Below are 24,708 nucleotides of genomic sequence, written 5' to 3'. Positions count from 1 at the left end.
GAGAGGCCATAATTTTAAGGTGATTGGAGGAAAGTATAGGGGGATGTCTGAGGGAAGTTTTTCACCCAGGGAGTGGTGTGTGTGTGTGCGTAGAGCACTCTGCCAGGGTTGGTGGTAGAGGCAGATACATTAGGGACATTTAAGTGACCCGTAGGTATGCACATGGATGGTAGAAAAATGGATGACCTAGTGAGATGGTAAGGCTAGATTAATCGTTGAGTAGGTTAAAATGTCAGCACATTGTGGGCCAAAGGGCCAGTACTGTGCAATAGTGTTCCCATTCTCTGTTGTTCAATACGCTATTCCTGCACAGATCCCCATACTCCCACTCCCCTACACGCTGGGGGGTTTACAGCAGCCGTTAACTTACCAACCTGCACAGAATCGGGATGTGAGAGGAAGTCTAGCGCCTGGAGGAGACACATGTTGTCATGGGAAGAACGTACAAACTCCACGTAGAACAGCACCGGAGTTGTTTCCACTCCACTTCCTACAAACTCACTTTCAACCACCTGCAACACTGTCATTTTTTAAATTATTCGCACGATTTGTCTTCATTTCCACATTGGTTGTTTTTCTGTAGCTATCTATGTGCAGATTTTCATAAGTTCACTTTTATGTCCTTAATTTCCTGTAGAAGCCTGCAAGGATAGGAGTGGCACAGTAGTGTAGTAGTCAGCATAAATTCAATACAGGCCAGTATCTGTAAGGAGTCCGTACGTTCTCCCTGTGTCCGTGTGCTGTGACAGTGACAGTGATCCGGTACAAATTCCTGTCACTCTCCGTAAGGAGTTTGTACGTTCTCCCTGTGTCCGTGTGGTATTACAGTGAGAGTGACACAGGGACAATTCCTGTCACTCTCCGTAAGGGGTCTGTACGTTCTCCCTGCGTCCGTGTGGTATTACAGTGAGAGTGACACAGGGACAATTCCTGTCACTCTCCGTAAGGGGTCTGTACGTTCTCCCTGTGTCCGTGTGGTATTACAGTGACAGTGAGAGTGACACAGGGACGATTCCCGTCACTCTCTGTAAGGGGTCTGTACGTTCTCCCTGTGTCCATGTGTTGTGACAGTGACAGTGATCCAGTACAAATTCCTGTCACTCTCCGTAAGGAGTTTGTACGTTCTCCCTGTGTCCGTGTGGTATTACAGTGAGAGTGACACAGGGACAATTCCCGTCACTCTCTGTAAGGGGTCCGTACGTTCTCCCTGTGTCCATGTGCTGTGACAGTGAAAGTGACCTGGTACAAATTCCTGTCACTCTCCTTAAGGAGTTTGTACGTTCTCCCTGTGTCCGTGTGGTATTACAGTGACAGTGACCCGGTACAAATTCCTGTCACTCTCCCTAAGGGGTCTGTACGTTCTCCCCGTGTCCGTGTGGTATTACAGTGACAGTGACACAGAGACAATTCCTGTCACTCTCCGTAAGGAGCTTGTACGTTCTCCCTGCGTCCGTGTGGTATTACAGTGAGAGTGACACAGGGACAATTCCTGTCACTCTCCGTAAGGGGTCTGTACGTTCTCCCTGCGTCCGTGTGGTATTACAGTGAGAGTGACACAGGGACAATTCCCGTCACTCTCCGTAAGGGGTCTGTACGTTCTCCCTGTGTCCGTGTGGTATTACAGTGACAGTGAGAGTGACACAGGGACGATTCCCGTCACTCTCTGTAAGGGGTCTGTACGTTCTCCCTGTGTCCATGTGTTGTGACAGTGACAGTGATCCAGTACAAATTCCTGTCACTCTCCGTAAGGAGTTTGTACGTTCTCCCTGTGTCCGTGTGGTATTACAGTGAGAGTGACACAGGGACAATTCCCGTCACTCTCTGTAAGGGGTCCGTACGTTCTCCCTGTGTCCATGTGCTGTGACAGTGAAAGTGACCTGGTACAAATTCCTGTCACTCTCCTTAAGGAGTTTGTACGTTCTCCCTGTGTCCGTGTGGTATTACAGTGACAGTGACCCGGTACAAATTCCTGTCACTCTCCCTAAGGGGTCTGTACGTTCTCCCCGTGTCCGTGTGGTATTACAGTGACAGTGACACAGAGACAATTCCTGTCACTCTCCGTAAGGAGCTTGTACGTTCTCCCTGTGTCCGTGTGGTATTACAGTGAGAGTGACACAGTACAATTCCCCTCACTCTCTGTAAGGGGTCCGTACGTTCTGCCTGTGTCCGTGTGCTGTGACAGTGAGAGTGACACAGTACAAATCCCATCACTCTCCGTACGTTCTCCCTGTGTCAGTGTGGGTTTCCAAGTGCTCCAGTTTGTTCCCGCATTCCAAAGATGTACAGGTTAGTAGGTTAATTTGTCTTGTGGGTATAATTGGGCTCATTGTCCCAGAACGCCCTGTTACCATGCTGTGTCTCTGAATAATATACAAGAAAATGAATCTCAGGGTAGTATTTAGTGACATATAGCTACTCTGATAATAAATCTACATTGACTTTGACTTTGACTGGAGTTCAGGTTTGAACCCAGGTCTCTGGAGCTGTGTGAAGTGACAGCTCTAACAGATTCACCACTGACTGTGGTCTCGATTCCGGCTCCCTCCACAGTCATGACTATGTGACCTTTCATCCTTTCACCTTTAACCCTTAACCCATGACCTCTAGCTCTAGTCTCACCCAACCTCAGTGGAAAAAAAGCCTGCTTCTATTTACCTTATCAATGCCCTTCATAATTTTATGTACATCTATCAAATCTCCCCTCAATATAATGTATATGTGAAGATAAATTTGGAATTTATACACCTGCCCCACCTTTGGATACATCCAGATGAGCCTCTAACAATCAATCTCTCCACCGTGCTGTTTCACACCGTGAATAAAGACCCTTTTGTGCTCTCACAGTGTGGTTTAGCTCTGGAGTTCACCTTGGATGGGCAGTGAATGTGAATGTTGTGCCTCTTTCCCAGACCAGACCTACTAAGTTCAAGTTGAAGTTTAATTGTCATTTAACCGTACACACGTGTACAGGGAAATGAAACATTATTCATCTGGGGCCAAGATGTAAAACAAAGCACAAACAGCCACACACAGAGTACATATAGTTACAATCCAGCACAAACAGCCACACACAGCACATATAGTTACAATCCAGCACATACAGTCACAGAATACTATCAGCATAAATCCCTGAGTGACATGGCCTAAAGATTGATGGTTTATGGGATTTTGTACTGGAGCCATGTTTCTGCAAGGACAAGGACACAGCAGTTCCTCATCTCCCCCTGGACCAGCTGCAGACTAAGGTAATCCAGTTTGTCTTCCAGGGAGTGAACCCTGGAGAGAAGCAGCGATGGGAGTGCTGGCCTGCACAGATTCCAGTAAACCTGCCGCATCCCTTTTCTCTCCCATCCCACCTCTGGTGCCTTCTCCCCGGGTAGCTGCAGCATGCACCTCTGCGCGATGGGGGCCAGGTCCGCACAACAACCTGAGGGTCCCCAGCAATCATCCAGACTGAAAGTATTCTGTATTCCCTCATTACCTGCTGAACAGCTTCTCCCAAGCGTACTTCCTCTCTGCTAGGAGATTGGTTCCACTCTCTGCAACAGATAGAGGGTATCAGTGATAATGTCAGAAGGAAATTTTACAAGTTTTCCCCACTCCTCTGTGCGTCCGTTTCAAGTCCCTGTTCTACAGGAGCGTGATGTCTTTCTGCATCTGGATCTATCTGTACACACCGTCCCTGTACACTGTGTACTGTCTATGGCAGGCGGTACAGTGGCATAGCCGTTAGCATAATGTTATTACAGCACCGGCGATTACTGATCAGGGTTCAATTCCCGCCACTGTCCGTAAGGAGTTTGTACATTCTCCCTGTGACCATGTGGGTTTCCTCCGGGTGCTCTGGTTTCCTCCCACAGTCCAAAGATATACTGGTTAGGGTTAGTGAGTTGAGGGTGCTGGAAGCATGGTGACAATCATGGGCTCTCCTCCAGCACAGTCCTCGCTGATCTGATTTGTTTCAATGTACATGTGACAAATAAAGATAAATAGTGGGAGAGCCTAGGACCAGAGACACAGCCTCAGAATACAAAAGTGTCCCTTTGGAACAGAGATGACAAGGGATTTCTTCAGATAGAGGGTGGGGAATCTATGGAATGTATTGCCACATTCAGCAATGGTGGCCAAGGCATTGGGTATACTGTATTTAAAATGGAGTTCTTGATTAATCAGGACGTTAACATTTACAGGGAGAGGGCAAGAGAATGGGGTTGGGAGGGGCAATAAATCAGACTGAATGGCCTAATTCTGCTCCTATGCTGTATGGGATACGTTAGTATGTTAGGTTTACACATTGTACACAGGGCATGGTGTATGGTATTTGTACATTGTGTGGCATGTGTGCATCTACAACATGTGCACAGATCGAAGGGTGCATGCACAGTGCAGTGTTGGACAATATCTTTCAGATTTCTCTCCTATTTTCTTACAACGTAGGAGGTCACACAAGTCCAGTCTGTGGCAGCTTCAAGCACAGTCCCAGCCATCCCAATGTCCTATGTAGTTCCTTAGAGATCCCTCACCCTTCCTTCTCCTCCTGGTGAGCTGCTTCCTCCTGGAGGGTGACCAGCTGATCCTGAGCCTCCTGCAGCTCCTGTTGGATCCCCTCCAGCCGCATCTCCATCTCCTGATTGGTCACTTTGAGCTGCTGGTTCTCAGCGCTGGTCTCCTCCTGTTGACCGCGCAGGGACTCGATCTCCGCCTGGAGCTGGAGGGGAAACAAAGGACAGGTACGCTTATGATTGCAACCTGGAGATGTCCTTCCTACTTGGATAAGTCTCTTTTATTTTATTTGTCTTTGTGCTGAGCCAACGTCCTATCTTCAATGTTATGCTTTTGTTCATAGTGTTTGACTATTTGTTAATAAGCCTGCATTGTCCCTATCTTTGTACAATATTCTCCACCCCTGTGTACTCTGTACCACCATGTAGCCTGGAGGCAAAACTTGAAGCTCTGTGCTTTGATCCATTGTTCCAACGTCGCACCAGATCAGGGCCATATTCACGCCAGAATAATCATTGATTACCACTTCATGCTTCAGACTTGTCCAATCACCTTCAAACAGAGGTAGACAGGCAGAGGCGTGCACACACACACACACACACACACACACACACGTTTGGTGCAGTGTGAGGAGTTTTGGGCCCCTTATCTCAGACAGGATGTCTTGGCATTGGAGAAGGTGCAGAGGAGATTCAATAGAATAATCCCGGGAAAGAAAGGGTTAACCTGATGGCTCTGGACTGTGCTCGCTGGAGTTTAGAACAATGAGGGTGGGGGGTGGATCCTACTGAAGCCTATTGAATATTGAAAGATCTAGATAGAGTGGATGTGGAGAGGATGTTTCTTGTAATGGGGGAATCTAGGGATCAGATGACACAGCCTCAGAATAGAGGGACGCCCATTTGAAACAGAGATGAGAAGGAATTTCTTTGGCTAGAGGGTGATGAATCTGTGGAATTCATTGCCACAGACAGCTGTAAAGGCCAGTTAATTGGGTATGTTTAAGGCAGAGGTTGATATCAGCTATAATGGAATGACAGAGCAGATTCGATGGGGCGAATGGTCTTTTCTACTTCCAGACACACAAAATATGATGCCTATCTGCACATTCCCTTTCCAGTTACCCTATTGCACATTAATTGCAGGTCCTCTCGCAGAGGTGTGGATAGGTAAGTTACCTGGCCCATGTAAATCAGGTGAGAGTTGGGAGAAATGGAAGTGGGTAGATGGCAAGTCAATGGGCAAGAGAAGAACAGATGATAGTGATGTCCGTTTGAACAGGGCTGAGGGAATTTGTCCAAGAGCTGGCATAGGCCAAGGGGTCATAGAGTCAAAGAACCATACATCACAGAAACAGGCCCTTCAGACCATCTAGTCCATGGTGAACTGTTGCTCTGTCTCAGCCTATCGACCTGCAACTGCACCTTAAACCTGTATATCCCTCCCATCCACGTACAGTCAGAGTCATACATCACTGCAGCACAGAAACAGGCCTTTTGGCCCATCTAGTCTGTGCTGAACTGTCATTCTGCCTAGTCCCATCGACCTGCACCCAGACCATAGCCCTCATACCCCTCCCATCCATGTATCACTCCAAACTTCTCTTAAATGTTGAAATCAAACCTTTATCCACCACTTGTGCAGGCAGCTCATTCCACACTGCCACGACCCTCTGAGTGAAGAAGTTTCCCCCTCAGGTTCCCCTTAAACATTTCACCTTTCACCCTTAACCTATGACCTCTAGTTCTAGTCTCACCCAACCTCAGTGGAAAAAGCCCTACCTAAACCCCTCCTAATTTTTTATACCTCTATCTAATCTCTCCTCATTCTCCTACACTCTGGAGAATGAAGTTCTGACCTATTCAACCATCCCATATAACTCAGGTCCACAAGTGAAATGCTCTCACCCTTGTGGCCACATATTTGCGACCCGCACGTGCTTGCAGCCTGGTGTGTGCATGCTCACACATGGAACATGGGTGAGGTGGTCAATCAACGTTGTGCGACCCGAGAAACAGAGGGCGCAAAGACTAGAAATACCCACTATGTCAGGCAGAAAGAGCATCGCACACAAAATGCTGGAGGAAGTCAGCCAGTCAGGCAGCATCTGTGGAGGGGAATGAACAGTTGATGTTTTGGACCCAGACCCAGGTCCTGATGAAACATTATTCTTGCCCCACATCCCCACAGGTGCTGCCTGATGCCTGATCTGCTGGGTCATTATGCAGTATTCCATTTTGGATATCCAGCATCTGCAGTTTGGTGTTAGTTTCATGTCATCAAAGACTTTTGCAAACTTCCATAAATGTAGCAGAGAGAACTTTCTGACTGGTTGCATCACTGCCTGGAGGCTCCATCGTACAGGATCAGAAAAAAACCTGTAAACTCAGCCATCTCCATCGTGGGCTCTAGCCTCCCCAACATCGAGGACATCTTCAAAAACGATGCCTCAAAAAGGCAGCATCCATCATTCAGGACCACTGTCACCCAGGAAATGTTCTCTTCTCATTGTACCATTGAGGCACTGCAGCCTGAAGATACACACTCAACCTTTCAGGAACAGCTCCTTCCCCTCCACCATCAGATTTCTGAATGGGCAATGAATCCATGTACACTACCTCACTATTCCTCTTTTGCACTATTTATTAATTATTTTTGAATCTGTAGAAGTTTTCTTTACCTATTGCACCGTACAGTTGCCACAAAACAATAAATTCCTTGGCATATGTCTGTGATAATGATTCCTGATTCCGATCCTGATCCTGATCCAGACCCAGATCCAGATCGAGATCCTGATCCTGATCCTGACCCTGATCCAGATCCTGATCCTGATCCCGATCCTGATCCTGATTCTGATTCTGATACTGATCCACGCACTCACCACTCTCTGCGTAAAAACTTACCCCTGACATCTCCTCTGTACCTACTTCCAAGCACCTGAAAACTGCCCTCCTCAGCCCTGAGAAAAAGCCTCTGACTATCCACATGATCGATGCCTCTCATCATCTTACACATCTCTATCAGGTCACCTCTCATCCTCCGTCACTCCAAGGAGAAAAGGCCACATTCCCTCAACCTGCTTTCATAAGGCATGCTCCCCAATCCAGGCAACATCCTTGTAAATCTCCTCTGCACCCTTTCTATGGTTTCCACATTTTTCCTGTAGTGAGGTGACCAGAACTGAGCACAGTATTCCAAGTAGGGTCTGACCAGGGTCCTATATAGCTGCAACATTACCTCTCGGTTCTTAAATTCAATCCCAAGATTGATGAAGGCCAATGCACCGTATGCCCTCTTAAGCACAGAGTCAACTTGCGCAGCAGCTTTGAGTGTCCTACGGATTTGGACCCCAAGATCCCTCTGATCCTCCACACTGCCAAGAGTCTTACCATCAATACTATATTCTGCTATCATATTTGACCTACCAAAATGAACCAGCTCACACTTATCTGGGTTGAACTCCATCTGCCACTTCTCAGCCCAGTTTTGCATCCTATCAATGTCCCGCTGTAACCTCTGACAGCCCTCTACACTGTCCACAACACCCCAACCTTTGTGTCATCAGCAAATTTACTAACCCATCCCTCCACTTCCTTATCCAGGTCATTTATAAAAATCACAAAGAGTAAGGGTCCCAGAACAGATCCCTGAGGCCCAGCATTGGTCACCAATCTCCATACAGAATATGACCCGTCTACAACCACTCTTTGCTTTCTGTGGGCAAGCCAGTTCTGGATCCACAAAGCAAGGTCCCCTTGGATCCCATGCCTCCTTACTTTCTCAATAAGCCTTGCATGGGGTAGTTTATCAAATGCCTTGCTGAAATCCATATACACTACATCTCTTGCTCTACTTTCATCAATGTGTTTAGTCACATCCTCGAAAAATTCAATCAGGCTCGTAAGGCACGATTTGCCTTTGAGAAAGCCATTCTGACTACTTCTAATCATATTACGCCTCTCCAATTGTTCATAAATCCTGCCTCTCAGGATCTTCTCCATCAACTTACCAAACTTTCCAACCAGTGAAGTAAGACTCACTGGTCGTTAATTTCCTGTGCTAACTCTACTCCCTTTCTTGAATAAAGGAACAACATCTGCAACCCTTCCAATCCTCCGGCACCTCTCCTGTACCCATTGATGATGCAAAGATTATCGCCAGAGGCTCAGCAATCTCCTCCCTTGCCTCCCACAGTAGCCTGGGGTACATCTTGTCCGGTCCCAGTGACTTATCCAACTTGATACTTTCCAAAAGCAGCAGCACATCCTCTTTCTTAATATCTATATGCTTAAGCATTTCAGTCCACTGCAAGACATCCCTACAATTGCCAAGATCCTTTTCCATAGTGAATACTGAAGCAAAGTATTCATTAAGTACCTTCGCTATCGCTTTCAGTTCCATGCACACATTTCCACTGTCACATTTGATTGGTCCTATTCTCTCACGTCTTATCCTCTTGCTCTTCACATACTTGTAGAATGCCTTGGAGTTTTCCTTAAACCTGATCATCAAGGCTTTCTCATGGCCCCTTCTGGTTCTCCAAATTTCATTCTTAAATTTCTTCCTGCTAGCCTTTTAATCTTTGAGATCTCTATCATTACCTAGTTTTTTGAACCTCTTGTAAACTCTTCTTTACTTCTTGACTAGATTTACAACAGCCTCTGTACACCACGGTTCCTGTACCCTACCATCCTTTCTCTGTCTCTTTGGAACGTACCTATGCAGAACCCCACGCAAATATCCCCTGAACATTTGCCACATTTCTTCTGTACATTTCCCTGAGAACATCTGTTCCCAATTTATGCTTCCAAGTTCCTGCCTGATAGCCCCATAGTTCCCCTTACTCCAATTAAACATTTCCCTAACTTGTCTGTTCCTATCCCTCTCCAATGCTATGGTAAAGGAGATAGAATTGTGATCATTATCTCCAAAATGCTCTCCCACTGAGAGACCTGACACCTGACCAGGTTCATTTCCCAATACCAGATCAAGTACAGCCTCTCTTCTTGTAGGCTTATCTACATATTGTGTCAAGAAACCTTCCTGAATACACCTAACAAACTCCACCTCATCTAAACCCCTTGCTCTAGGGAGATGCCAATCAATATTGGGGAAATTAAAATCTCCCTCCATGTCAACCCTGTTATTATTACACCTTTCCAGAATCTGTCTCCTTATCTGCTCCTCGATGTCCCTGTTACTATTGGGTTGTCTATAAAAAACATTCCAGTAGAGTTATTGACCCCTTCCTGTTTCTAACTTCCACTCACAGAGACTGCATAGACAATCCCCCCACGACTTCCTCCTTTTCTGCAGCCGTGACATTATCTCTGATGAGCAGTGCCACACCCCCACCTCTTTTGCTTCCCTCCCAGTCCTCTCTGAAACATTTAAAGCCTGACACTCTAACAATTCCTGCCCCTGAGCCATCCAAGTCTCTGTAATGGCCACAACATCATAGCTCCAAGTGCTGATCCACGCTCTAAGCTCATCCATTTTGTTCATGATGCTTCTTCCATTAAAATAGACACATCTCAAACCATCGGTTTGAGCGCATCCCTTCTCTATCACCTGCCTATCCTCTCTCTCACACTGCCAACAAGCATTCTCTATTTGTGAGCTCACCGTCCCCTCCTCCGACTCTTCAGTTTGGTCCCACCCCCCCAGCAATTCTAGTTTAAACTCTCCCCAACAGCCTTAGCAAACCTCCCTGCCAGGATATTGGACCCCCTGGGATTCAAATGCAGCCCGTCCTTTTTGTACAGGTCATACCTGCCCCAGGAGAGGTCCCAATGATCCAGAAATCTGAATCCCTGCCCCCTGCTCCAATCCCTCAACCACGCATTTATCCTCCACCTCATTCTATTCCTATACTCACCGTCACGTAGCACAGGCAGTAATCCCGAGATTACTACCTTTGAGGTCCTGCTTCTCAGCTTCCTTCCTAACTCCCTGTAGTCTGTTTTCAGGACCTCCTCCCTTTTCCTACCTATGTCATTGGTACCAATATGTACGACGACCTCTGGCTGTTCTCCTTCCCACTTCAGGATATCATGGATGCCATCTGAAACATCGTGTACCCTGGCACCTGGGAGGCAAACTACCATCTGCACTTCTCTTCTGCATCCACAGAAATGCCTGTCTGACCCCCGAACTATAGAGTCCCCTATCACTGCTTCTGATTCTGATCTTGATCTGGATTCGAAGTCTGATTCTGAATCTGACTGTAATTCTGAACCTGATTCAGATCCTGACTCTAATTCTGATTCAATCCTTATTAGAACTTTGCGAAGGTTATCTGGTCCAAGATCACCCCTTTGCATTTGGTCACAGGTCTTGCAGCAGTTCCCAGTTCATTGATTCACCATGAGCCTCAGCTGGAGATGGGGAATCAGGGTGTGATCACAGACTCCATTGTCACATCTGGGATACACATCTGGTTTACCTGTGTCACATCTGGGATACACATCTGGTTTACCTGTGTCTGCATCTGAAGTAGTTGCTGCACCTCATCCTGTTTACTGTCTAACTCCTTCAGCACATCTTGGCTCTGTGCCTGGAACTTCAACATACTCTGCAAGGAAGGAATAAGATGTACATTCAGTCAATGGATGTGTGTCCAAGGTGCGGCAAGAACACAGTCAGACCCCCTGGATAAACAACCCAGAGAGCATGAGGTGAAATCGCAGCAGGACATTGAGAAATTAACAAAGAAATCCAGCTGATATTGCAGCAATGCCCACAAAGAAACAATCTCACTCCTTTGCTAAACTGAGCAAAGACAATGTGAGGGGACACAATGTCAAGGTGACTGGAGGAATCACCTTAATTAACTGCGGTGACACTTCTGGCTGCGCCCCCTCCGCTACCCTCCCCCCCCCACCCCCAGCGCAGCCTCGGCAGTGTTGCTTGTTAAAGCAAACAATGCATTTGCTTCAACATTCAAGATTGAAGATTGTTTAATGTAATTCCCTGTACGTAAGTGTAAAGGAGAACAAAACAAATGTTACTCTGACTCCAGTGCAGCACAGGAAAGAAACCACAATAAGATAAAGAACACAATAAATACAAATGCACAAGTTTGCTTAAGTGTCTGTCCATAGAGTGACTCTGACAGGAAATGATAAAGTCATGGTAGTTGAGGGTGTGGAAGTGTTGACCAACTGGGGGAAAGTAACTGTTTTTGAGTCTGGTGGTCCTGGTGAGGATGCTACGTAGCCTCCTCCCTGATGAGAGTGGGACAAACAGTCCATGAGCTGGGTGGGTGGAATCCTTTACGATGTCAAGGTACATAAGTTCGAACAATAAACTTGATAAATTTGAAATTTGAATCTTCAAGGTATAGAGGGACGTCAGAGGTAGTGTTTCACACAGAGAGTGGTGGGTGTGTGGAACGCACATGGGGGTGATGGTAGAGACAGGTACATTTGGGACATTTAAGAAACTCTTAGATAGGCATGTGCATGACAGAAAAATGGAGGGTTATGTCAGAGGAAAAGGGTTAGATTGACCTTGTAGTCAGTTAAATGATGGGCACAACATCGTGGGCGGAAGGGCCTGGACTAGGCTATAATATTCTGTGTTCAATATTTCACGTTCTATGTTCTAACAAGTTCCCACATTTTGCAACACATTCCCCGTCCAGTTATCTCTTCTCATTAATTAGAACGTAGACCATCTTCACTCCATTGACAGCTTTGTTTAATATCCCAACTGTATGTCACAAGAAACTCAGCACAGTAAACCTCGATGAAGGTTCTCAGCTCAAACATTGACTGTTTACTCCTCTCCATCAACACAGCCTGATTTGTGAGTCCCCCAGCGTTTTGTGTGTGTTGTTTGGGATTTCCAGCAAGTGTAGAATCCCTTGTGTTTACAGTAAATATGAACTAACTACATAGAACAGTACAGCACAGTACAGGCCCTTTTGTCCACGATGCGTATTGACCTTTTTACCTACTCTAAGATAAACCTAACCCCTCCCTCCCACATATCCATCCATTTTTCTATCATCTATGTGCCTATCTAAGAGTTTCATAAATGTCCCTAATGTACCTGCCTCTGGTAGCAGGTTCCACACACCCATCACTCTCTGTGTAAAAAGCTTACCCCTATGCTTCCAATCACTCTAACATAATGCCCTTGCATTGGCTATTTCTGTCCCGGGAAAAGGTCTCTGGCTGTCCACTCAATCTATGCCTCTTATCCTTTTGTACATCTCCATCAAGTCACATCTCATCTTCCTTTAGAAATTGTGGACGCATTGGTAATCATTTTCCAATGTTCTATAGATTCAGGATCAGTTCCTGTGGATTGGAGGGTGGTTAATGTTGTCCCTCTCTTCAGGAAGGGAGGAAGAGAGAAAACAGGGAATTATAGACCGGTTAGCCTGACGTCATTGGTGGGAAAGATGCTGGAGTCAATTATAAAAGATGAAATTATGACACATTTGGATAGCAGTAACAGGATTGGTCCGAGTCAGCATGGATTTACGAAGGGGAAATCGTGCTTGACTATTCTTCTGGAATTTTTTGAGGATGTAATTATGAAAATGGACAAGGGAGAGCCAGTGGATGTAGTGTATCTGGACTTTCAGAAAGTCTTTGATAAAGTCCCACAAAGGAGGTTAGTGGGCAAAATTAGGGCACATGGTATTGGGGGGCAGAGTACTGACATGGATTGAAAATTGGCTGGCTGACAGAAAACAAAGAGTAGCAATTAATGGGTCCCTTTCGGAATGGCAGGCGGTAACCAGTGGGGTACCACAGGGTTCAGTGCTGGGACCGCAGCTGTTTACAATATATATTAATGATTTAGATGAGGGAATTAAAAGTAACATTAGCAAATTTGCTGATGTCACAAAGTTGGGTGGCAGTGTGAAATGTGAGGAGGATGTTATGAGAATGCAGGGTGATTTGGACAGGCTGGGTGAATGGGCAGATGCAGTTTAATGTGGATAAATGTGAGGTTATCCACTTTGGTGGTAAGACCAGGAAGACAGATTATTATCTAAATAGAGTCAAGTTAGGAAAAGGGGAAGTACAACGAGATCTAGGTGTTCTTGTACATCAGTCACTGAAAGCAAGCATGCAAGTACAGCAGGCAGTGAAGAAAGCTAATGGCAAGCTGGCCTTCATAACAAGAGGAATTGAATTTAAGAGCAAAGAGGTCCTTCTGCAGCTGTACAGGGCCCTGGAGTACTGTGTGCAGTTTTGGTCTCCAAATTTGAGGAAGGACATTCTTGCTTGAGGAAGTGCAGCGTAGGTTCACAAGGTTAATTCCTGGGATGGTGGGACTGTCATATGTTGAAAGATTGGAGTAACTGGGCTTGTATACTCTAGAATTTAGAAGGCTGAGAGGGGATCTTATTGAAACATATAAGATTATTAAGGGATTGGACACACTGGAGGCAGGAAGCATGTTCCTGCTGATGGGTGAGTCCAGAACCAGAGGTCACAGTTTAAGAATAAGGGGTAGGCCATTTAGAACAGAGTTGAGGAAAAACTTCTTCACCCAGAGAGTGGTGGATATATGGAATGCTCTGCCCCAGAAGGCTGTGGAGGCCAAGTCTCTGGATGCTTTCAAGAAAGAGATGGATAGAGCTCTTCAAGATAGCAGAATCAAAGGTTATGGGGATAAGGCAGGAACTGGATACTGATTGTGGGTGATCAGCCATGATCACAGTGAATGGTGGTGCTGGTTCAAAGGGTCGAATGACCTACTCCTACACCTATTGTCTATTGTCTATTGTCCATTCCTTCCAAATAGAAAAGCTCTAGCTCGCTCAACCTATCCTCATAAGAAATGTTCCCTAATCCAGACAGCTTCCTGGTAAATCTCCTCTGGACCCTCTCTAAAGCTTCCACATCCTTCCTATAATGAGGCAATCAGAACTCAGCACAATAAGTGTGGTACAACTAGAGTTTTATAGAACTGCAACATTACCCCGTGGCTCTTGAATGCTATCTCCTGACTAACGAAGGCCAACACACCATACAACACACACACAAAATGCTGGTGAACGCAACAGGCCAGGCAGCATCTCTAGGAGGAGGTACGGTTGACGTTTCGGGCCGAGACCCTTCGTCAGGACTAACTGAAAGAAGAGCTAGTAAGGGACTTGAAAGTGGGGGAGGAGGAGATACCATACACCTTCTTACAACCCTATCAATGTGTGTGACAACTTTATTTATAATATCTATTTGAACATTGCCCGGGCTGTGGCTGGGTTAAGGCTCGGCCCACAGCTCTCACCTCAGTCTCGATCCTTTCCTTCTCACTGTTGATCTGCAACTCCATCTCCTCGTACAGTCTCTGCACATCTGCGTTGTGCTCCCCCATCTTCCTGAGGAACCAGAACACACGTAAGTTTCAGACAGGGTCCCCAACATCTGGAAATCTCACCCCAGCTCGGACCTTTCGGGATTTTTAGAAAGAAAGTCTTCAAATGTCCCTTTGCTGTCTTTAGCAGGGAGTCAGCATCATGAGCAATGTAGTATGTCTTGGTTTGTGACCATGTTTGTTCCTACTCAATGTTTCTACAGAAGGTGTTTGCCTTTGCCTTCTTCTGGGCAGTGTCTAAACAAGACAGGTAACCCCAGCCATTATCAATACTGTTTAGAGATTGTCTGTCTGGCATCAGTGGTCGCATAACCAGGACTTCTGATCTGCACCAGCTGCTCATACGACCATCCACTACCTGCTCCCAATGTTTCACGTGACCCTGATCAGGGTTCTAAGCAAGGGTGACCTGCAGGCTAGCAAAGGGAGGGAGCGCCTTATACCTCCTTTGGTAGAGACATGTCTCCACCCTGCCACTCACCTAGCAGGGAGTAACAGGTATGAAAAGTTGAAGTTTGCCAATCAGGCAGTTTCTGTGGGGAACTGAAAATCAACAGTAATATTACAGAAACATGATATTCTGATGGAAGGTTATTGACTTGAAATGTTCACCCTGGGCATTGGTGTTCACATCCCAGGCCATGATACAACCAGTCAGGATACTCCCCACCGTGCATCTGTAGAAGTTTGTCAAAGTTTTAGATAACATGGTGAATCTGCACAAACTTCTAAGAAAATAGAGGAACTACCATGCTTTCTTTGTAAAGGCACTGACGAGCTGGTTCCAGGACAAATCCTCTGAAATGACAATGCCAAGGAATTTAAAGTTGTGACTCTCTCCTCCTCTGATCCCCTGGTGAGGACTGGCTTATGGACTTCTAGTTTCCTCCTCTTGTAGTCAATATCAGCTCTTTGATTTTGTTGGCATTGAGGGAGACATTTTTGTAGTGGCACCATTCAGCCAGAATTGGAATCTCCCTCCTATATGCTGACTCATCACCACCTTTGCTTTAAAATAACGACAGTAGTGTCGTCAGCAAACTTGAATGTGGAGTTGGAGCTGTGCTTAGCCTCGCAGTCGTAAGTGTAAAGTGAGTAGCGCAGGGGGCTAAGCACACAGCCTTGAGGTGCACTTGTGCTGATGGAGATTGTGGAGGAGATGTTGCTGTCAATCCGATCTGACTGGGGTCTGAAAGTGAGGAAATTGGGGATCCAGTTCCACAAGGAGGAACTGAAGCCCAGGCGTACTTTAACTCTTTTGGGCCTCATGTAGAGACTGAACTTGGAGCAATGTGTACAGTTCTGATCTCCATCCTATAGGAAGGATGGGATTACACTGGAGAGAGCGCAGCAAAGGGGTGTCACTCCTTACAGGGGTGGCCAACCTTTTACATTCCATGCGTCAATTTTTTCACACGAGTTCAGATACGTTTTTTTCATGCACGAGTTCTATATTAACATATTTTTACAAGAGTTGTGGAGGTACAAGAGTTGTATGGCGCTTCTGAACTCATGCATGAAAAAATTGACACATGGAATGTAAAAGGTTGACCACCCTGCCTTAAGCAATAAAGGGAGAGGCTGGACAGGCTGAGACTGTTTTTCTTGGAGTGAAGGAAATAGGCGTGACCTTACAGAGGTTTATAAAATTATGAAGATCATAGACAAGATAGACTTCTTCACGGTCATTTCCCTAAGGCAGTGGTATTCCACAGAGACTCTGCTCTTTGAGATTTTCATAAATGATTTGTTTGAGGAAGTAGAAGAGTAGATTAGTGAGTTTGTAGATGACATGAGGTTGGTGGAGTTGTGGATTGTGTAGAAGGTTGTCGTAATGGGCAATTGAAAGGATGCAGAACTGGGTTGAGAAATGGCATATGGAATTCAATCCCAAAAAGTGTGAACTGATTCACTTTGGAAGGTTGAATTTGAAGGTGAATGGCAGGATTCTTAGACGTGTGGATGGACAGGAGAATCTGGGGTCCACGTCCATACATCCCTCAAAGTTGCCACTCTAGGCATCAGTTGGGGGATTAAGTTCAAGATCTGCAAGGTAATGTTACAACTCTAAAAACTCTGGTTAGACCACACTTGGAGAATTGTGTTCAGTTCTGATCACCTCATCATAGGAAGGATGTGAAAGCTTTAGAGTGGGAGATTGACCAGGATGCTGCCTGGAGTAGAGAGTATGTTTTATGAGGATAGGTTGAGCAAGTTAGGGCTATTCTCTCTGGAATGGAGGAGGATAAGAGATGACTTGATAGAGATGTAGAAGATGAAAAGAGGTACAGTTTGAGTGGACAGCCAGAGACTTTTTCCGGGGTGGAAATGGCTAATAAGAGGGGGCATAATTTTAAGGTGATTGAAGGAAAACATAGAGGGAGGTCAGTAGTAGGTTTTTTTACACAGAGAGGGGTGAGTGTATAGAACGCCCTGATAGGGCAGATACATTAGAGCCATTTAAGAGACTCTTAGACAGGTATTAGGATGATAAAAAGTTGAGGTTTATGTGGGAGGCAAGGGTTAGATTGATCTTAGAGTATGTAAAAAGTCAGCCCAACATTATGGGCCAAAGGATCTGTAATGTGCTGTAACTGTCTATGTTCTATGTTCCAAAGCAAAGGGACCAAGGTTTAAGGTTTGGGGATCTGAGGGGCAATATTTCCACCCAGGGGGTGGGTGTTATATGGAATGAGCTGCCAAAGGATGTGGTAGAGATAGGTACACTTGCATTTAAGTGTACACTTCCTGAAGAAGTCTATGAATTGGAGAGGTTTAGAGGGATATGGTCCAAATACAGGCAAAGGCGACCCAGGCAAATAGGCACCTGGGCTGGCCTGGAGGAGATGGGCTGAAGGGCTTGTTTCTGTGCTGTATGACTCCATGACTCTGAAACTCTTCAGATCTTGGTGAATTTGAACAACATCTCCTGCAAGATCAATGGATGCTCGAGAGATATATTCTCTGATTAACGTGACCACTCTATTAGATGCCCGTTACTGCAAATATCTAATCAGCCAATCATGTGGCAGTAACTCAATTCATAAGCACATGCAGACATGGTCAAGAGGTTCAATTGCTGTTCAGACCAAATATCAGAATGGGGAAGAAATGTGATCTAAGTGACTTTGACTGTGGAATGATTGTTGGTGCCAGGCAGGGTGGTTTGAGTATCTTAGAAACTGCTGATCTCCTGGGATCTTCATACACGACATTCTCTAGAGTTTACAGAGAATGATGCAAAAAAAATCCATTGAGGAGCAGGTCTGTGGGTAAAAATGCCTTGTTAATGAGAGGGGTCAGAGGAGAATGGCCAGAGTGGTTCAAGCTGATGGGAAGGTGACAGTAACTCAAGTAACCATGTGTTACAACAGTGGTGTGCAGGAGCATCTCTGAACACACAACACATTGAACATTGAATTGGAGGGACTGCAGTAGCAGAAGGGCACAAACATACACTCGGTGGCCACTTTATTAGGTACAGGAGGCATGAGTCACAAAAGTGCAGAGAGTGACTGAGATGATTTAACAATGACAAAGTTTGGTGGAACAAAAACTGAAAACACCAACTCAACAGGTTTGGAAGAAAAACAGTTACTATTTCAGCTTGATGAAATACCTCTGAGCTGAAACATTATCTTGGTTTTTCTCTCTCCACAGCTGCTGCCTGAGCTGTCGAGTGTTTCCCACACTTTCTGATAGTTTTAATTCAGATTTTAGGCATCTGCACCATTTTAGTTTTATTTTCAGTGGAACACTACTCACTTTTTCAGAGTGCGCTCCAGTTCCTCCTTCTCATGCAGGGTGTCCTGGATCTGACCGGTCACTTTCAATAGGAAGTCCTCCAGGTGTCCGAGCAGGTTAGGCTCACTGACTCGGAGCTGTGACCACAGTTTCCAAATCTCCGTCTTACTGAGGGGTGGGTGAGGGAGAGAGAGAGGAAAAGGGAAAGAGAGAGAGAGACGGGGGAATAGAGAGGGTAGAGAGCAAGGAGAGAAAAAGGGGGAGAGAAAGAAACAGAAGCAGAGAAAGATGGGGAAAGAAGATGAGAGAGAGGAGAGAGAGAGAGAGGGGGGAGAGAAGGTGAGAAAGGGAGAGGGAGAGAGAGAGAGGGGAGAGAGGGGGGAGAGAAGGTGAAAGAGAGAGAGGGAGACAGGGTTGAGAGAGGGGGAGAGTAGGGAGAGAGAGAGGTAAAGGGGAGAAGGGCAGGAGAGAGGGGAGAGTGGGGAGAGAGTTAAGGGTATAGATAGAGAGGGGAGAGAAATGGAGACGGGGAAGGAGAGGGGGAGGGGAGAGGAGGGAGAAGGGAAAGAGTAGGGAGAGGGAGAAAGAGTGTGTGAGAGAGAGAAGGGTGAGAGAAGGAAAGGGGAGAGAGATAGAAATGGGGAGAGAGGGTGGTAGAGAGAGTGAGTGAGAGAGAGAGGGTGACAGAGAAGGGGAGAGAGAGTGAGAGGAAAGAGGGGGGTGAAGAGAAAGAATGATAGAAGAGGAGAGAGGGGAGAGATGGGGAGAGAGAAGGGGGAGAGAAAGAAGGAGAGAGAGAAGGGGAAGAAAGTGGGAGAGAAAGAGGGGAAGAGATGGGGAGAGAAGTTGAGGATAGAGAGGGGATGGAGAGGTGGAGAGAGATGGGGGAGAGAGAAAGAGAAAGATGGTAAAGGAAGTGAGAGGGAGGAAGAGAGATAATGTGAGAGAGAGAGGAGAGGGAGATAGAGTGGTTGGGAGAGAGAGGGTGGGCAAAAGAGAAGGGGAGAAAGAGGGGAGAGAGAGGGAGAGAGGAGGGAGATAGTGAGAGAGAAGGAGGGGCGAGACAGAGAGGGTAGGGAGAGGGTGAGAAGGAAGGAGGAGGAGAGAGGTGGAGAAATGGGCAAGAGAGAGGGATAGAGAGAGTGGTAGAGAAAGTGAGTGAGAGAGATAGGGGAAGGAGAGGGTGAGAGAGAGTGAGAGGAGAGAGAAGAATAGAGAGAGAGAATGATTGGGGAGAGAGAGGGGAAGAGGGGAGGGAGGTGAGGAAAGAAGGAAAGGGGGAGTGGGAGGGGGAGAGATGGTTGAAAGAAATGAGAGAGAGGGTGAGAGAGGGTGGAGAGATTTGCAGAAAGAGAAAAAGGGCAAGAGAGGTGAGAGGGAGGAAGAGAAATAGTGTGTGAGAGGGGGGAGAAAGAGGGGAGAGAGAGGGGGAGAGAGATAGAGTGATTGGGAGAGAGAGTGAGAGATGGAGAAGGAGAGAGCGAGAGGGAGAGAGAGAGGAGAGAGAAAGGAAGAGAGAGTGAGTAAGAGAAGGGGAGAGAGGGTTGAAAGGCAGGAGAAAGGACAGTGAGGGGGGAGAGAGTGTTGAGGGGAGTGAGAGAGGAGAGAGAGGGGGTGAGAGAGAATGGAAGAGAGAGAGTAAGTCAGATGGGCAAATAATGATACAGAATTAGCAGAGACTCTCACTGACTACTGTACTGCAACAGACCACACCTCTGATGGAGACGTGGAAGTTCAGTGAGCAAGAATTCCAGGGTTTGTACTGTGAATGCCTAACAGATCCATTGTAGAGAAATGCCATTATTTACAAACACAGTTTGCAGCAGAGGTGAAGGGTCATTGTTGTCTTTATATTCTGGGAGCACAAGAGAAACATATTTCTAGTAATTAGAATCATGTTTAATATCATTCACGTGTTGTTTTACAGCAGCAGTTCAGTGCAATACATAATTTTTAAAAAGACATCAATACAATAATTAATTCAATAACGTGTGATCCATAAGACCTTCACTCTGACACAATGGTGTATCTCACACTGTCAGACCCTCTCTCTGATACAACATATCTCACACCATCAGATCCTCTCTCTGATACAATGACGTATCTCACACCATCAGACCCTCTCTCTGATACAATGATGTATCTCACACCATCAGACCCTCTCTCTGATACAATGATGTATCTCACACCATCAGACCCTCTCTCTGATACAATGATGTATCTCACACCATCAGACCCTCTCTCTGATACAACGATGTATCTCACACCATCAGACCCTCTCTCTGATACAATGATGTATCTCACACCATCAGACCCTCTCTCTGATACAATGATGTATCTCACACCATCAGACCCTCTCTCTGATACAACGATGTGTCGCACACTATCAGATCTTCACTCTGACACAATGATGTATCTCACATCATCAGATCTTCACTCTGACACAGTGATGTATCTCACACCATCAGACCCTCTCTCTGATACAATGAGGTATCTCACACCATCAGACCCTCTCTCTGATACAATGAGGTATCTCACACCATCAGACCCTCTCTCTGATACAATGAGGTATCTCACACCATCAGATCCTCTGTCTGATACAATGATGTATCTCACACCATCAGACCCTCTCTCTGATACAATGATGTATCTCACAAGATCAGACCCTCTCTCTGATACAATGGCATATCTCACACCATCAGCATTACCAGACTGTTCCCAGCAAACTGGTATCCCATGTCTCCTTGCTTATACATTGTGACCATCCACGGTGATCACTGCCAGATCACCATCAGACATTAAAATAGTTTTCCTCCTCTCCAGCCCAGATAAAGGGACTCAACATGAAATCTGGTATGGAGGGGCTACTGCACAGGATCGGAAAAAGCTGCAGAAAATTGTGAACTCAGCCAGTACCATCATGGGCACCAACCTCCTCAGCATCCAGGACACCTTCAAAAGACGATGCCTCAAAAAGGCAGCAGAATCCCCATCACCCAGGACATGCCCTCTTCTCACTGCTGCCATCAGGGAGGAGGTACAGGAGCCTGAAGACACACACTCAATGTTTCAGCAACAGCTTCTTCCCCTCTGCCATCAGATTTCTCAATGGACAATGAACCCATGGATGCTTCCGCTGGTTTATTTTTTTCATATAATTTGTTTTATTTTTTTCATATATGAATATTTTTATTGTAATTTATAGGTTTATTATGAATTGCAATGTACTGCTGCTGCAAAACAACATATTTCATGACATATGCTAGTGATGTTAAACCTGTTTCTGATTCTTATTTTGACTGTCCATTCCTCTCCATGGATGCTGCCTGACCTGCTGAGTTTCCCCAGCATTGTGGGTGTTGGTCTATAACAAAGAAGGAATGGAAATATGTTTCCAAGTCAGGATGGTGAGTGACTTGGAAGAGGATTTCCAAGTGGTTGTGCTCCCAGATATCTGCTGTTCTCGTCCTTCTGGATGGTAGTGGTCGTGAATTTGGAAGGTGCTGCTTTAGGAACCTTTGTGTGTTGTTGCAGTGCATCTTGTAGTAGTACACACTACTGCAACTGTTCATCGATGGTGGAGGGATTGGATGCTTGTGGAAGGGGTACCAATCAAGAGGGCTGCCTTGTACTGGATGGTGTCAAGCTTCTTGAGTGTTGATGGAGCTGCACTCATCCAGGCGAGTGGCACTATATTCCTGATCTGATACTTGTCGATGGCGGACAGGCCTTGGGGATTCAAGAGGTAAGCTACACACTACAGGTAGCTATGGTGTTTATGTGGCTAGACCTGTTCAGTTTCCTGTCAATGCTAACCCTCAGGATGTTGATAAAGGGGATTCAGTGATGGTGATGCCACTGAATGTCAAGGGACGATGGTTAGAGCCTCTCTTGTGGAGATGGTCATTGCCTGACACTTGCATGGCTCGAACGTTACTTGCCACTTGTCAGCCCCAGCCTGGATATTGTCCAGGTCCTGTTGCATTTAGTTATGAACTGCTTCACTATCTGAGGAGTCACAAAGTCCCCACCTCTGACCTTATGAGGAAAGGAAGGTCATTGATGAAGCAGCTGAAGATGGTTGGTCCTAGGACACTTCCCTGAGGATACCCTGCAGTGATGTCCTGAGGATGAGAAGATTGACTTCCAACCACCACAACCATCTTCCTTTGTGTCAGGTAAGATTCCAACAATCAGAGGGTTTCCCCCAAATTCCCATTGACTCCATTTAGCTAGGGCAGCTTGATGCCATACTCAGTTAAATGCTGCCTTGATGTTGAGGACTGTCATTCTCACCTCACCTCCAGTATTTAGCTCTTTGGTCCATGTTTGGACCAAGGAGGTAATGAGGTCAGGATCTGAGTGGCCTTGATGGAACCCAAACTGGGCATCCGTAAGCAGGTTATTGCTGAGTAGATGCTGCATGATAACACTGTTGATGACCCCTTCCATGGCTTTGCTGATGATTGAGAGTAGGCTGATAGGGTGGTAATTGGCTGGGTATAACTATTTCTTTATGGTGGATTACACTTCTCCTTGGAGAGGATGCCAAGGCTCCTGGTCACTGACAGACCCTTAACCTGTGCAAGGAAACCCTGGGTCTCACAAAAAGGGCTGGAAGCATCACCCACCCACCCTGCTCTTGGACTGCTTGTCCCACTCCCATCAGGGAAGAGGCTACGTAGCATCCACACCAAAACCACCAGACTCAAAAACAGTTACTTACCTCAAGCAGTAAGGCTGATCAACACCTCCACCCACTAACCCACCCTCCACACCTCCACCGCTATGACTTTATCATTTCCTGTCAGTCACCTTATGTACAGACCTTCCTGTGTCTAACATCACTTTATGGACATGCAATCAATCTACGTATATAAGCTATCTTACATATTTATATTTATTGTGTTTTTTAAAAAATTTTTGTGCTTTTTTATGCCGCATTGGGGCCGGAGTAACAATTATTTTGTTCTCCTTTACACTTGTGTACAGGGAATGACATTAAACACTCCTGAATCTTGAATCTTACCCTTCAAAGATGGTGCCAGCCCCCAGTTTCTCCAGCAAGGCAGCAAACTGCTGCTTCTCCTCGTCCTCAGAGTCCATCTGGTGTTGAAGGCTGGGGGATTGGTACAGGGAGACAGACGGCTCCTTCGGATCGTCACCACCCAGGGGCTGACTTTGGTCACTCAGGAAGTGGCCTGAAAACGAGAGCGGGCACGGTTCGGTTCAAACATGACGTCTCCACAGAACAGCAGGCTGATCTCGCAGCAGCAAATCTGTATCACCCGAAGGGCTTGTGGGTTAAACCAGTCCAATCCCACCAATCACCAGACCCGATAACTCCACAAACTGATCATTGGTATTCAGGGAAACACAAGAGATCTGCAGATGCCGCAGTCTGGAGCCACACACAAAATGGTGGAGAAACTCACCATCTGGGGCTGGGGATGGAGAGTCCACGGTCTGAGGTGAGATCATTCATTTGTAGTACATGACTTTGAAGGAATTTCCCTTCTCTTCAGTCCAGGTTAGACCATGAAACATCGGAGCTGAATTAGGCCATTCCAACCATCAAGAATGCTCCGCCAATCTATCATGACTGATTTACCACCGATCTCAACACCATTCTCCTGCTATCTCCCTGTACCTTTGGCACTCTCATTGACCCTACGCTCCCCCCTCACTCCACCTCAGTCCCCCTACACTAATCCCTCACTCCCCAAACTGCCCTCACTCCCCCTCCGCTCCCTCATTCTCTCCTCACCCCAGTCACTCCCACATTTCCCACACTTCCTCTTCACACCCCCTTATACCCCCCACAGTAACCCCCAACTCCCCCCACCCCCTCACTACCCCCACAGTCTCCCTCACACCCCTCACTCCCCTCACTCTCCCGTTCTCCCCCTCACTCCCCTACACTCCTCCACACTCCACTCAATCCCCCAACTCCCCATACTAAACCCTCACTTCCCTCACTCCCCCTATTTCACTCCACACTCCCCCCTCACTCCACCTACACTAACCCCTCACTCCCCACACTCCTCACTCTCCCACACTCCCCTCACTCCCCTCACTCACCCCACTCCCCCTCAACCTCCCCTCACCCCACTCACTCCC

At 46.4% G+C, this 24,708-nt stretch overlaps 1 protein-coding gene across 3 annotated transcripts in view; it reads right to left on the bottom strand.

Annotated features, from left to right (window-relative positions):
- LOC140195254 (uncharacterized) overlaps positions 1-24,708 on the bottom strand; it is a 170,231-nt gene that overhangs the window by 128,872 nt on the left and 16,651 nt on the right. For all 3 annotated transcript variants that reach the window (XM_072253303.1, XM_072253305.1, XM_072253304.1), the window contains exons 4-9: positions 23,618-23,789; positions 18,610-18,756; positions 14,758-14,848; positions 10,982-11,077; positions 4,524-4,708; positions 3,482-3,539 (exon numbers count right to left, since the gene is read on the bottom strand). In XM_072253303.1, coding sequence (XP_072109404.1) covers positions 3,482-3,539; positions 4,524-4,708; positions 10,982-11,077; positions 14,758-14,848; positions 18,610-18,756; positions 23,618-23,789 — 749 coding nt within the window. The remainder of the gene's footprint in view (positions 1-3,481; positions 3,540-4,523; positions 4,709-10,981; positions 11,078-14,757; positions 14,849-18,609; positions 18,757-23,617; positions 23,790-24,708) is intronic.

The sequence above is a fragment of the Mobula birostris genome, chromosome 3, assembly GCF_030028105.1.
Source record: "Mobula birostris isolate sMobBir1 chromosome 3, sMobBir1.hap1, whole genome shotgun sequence".
Classification (NCBI taxonomy): Eukaryota; Metazoa; Chordata; class Chondrichthyes; order Myliobatiformes; family Myliobatidae; genus Mobula; species Mobula birostris.
The sequence above is the reverse complement of the archived record's forward strand: the minus strand, read 5'-3'. Positions and strand labels throughout refer to the sequence as shown.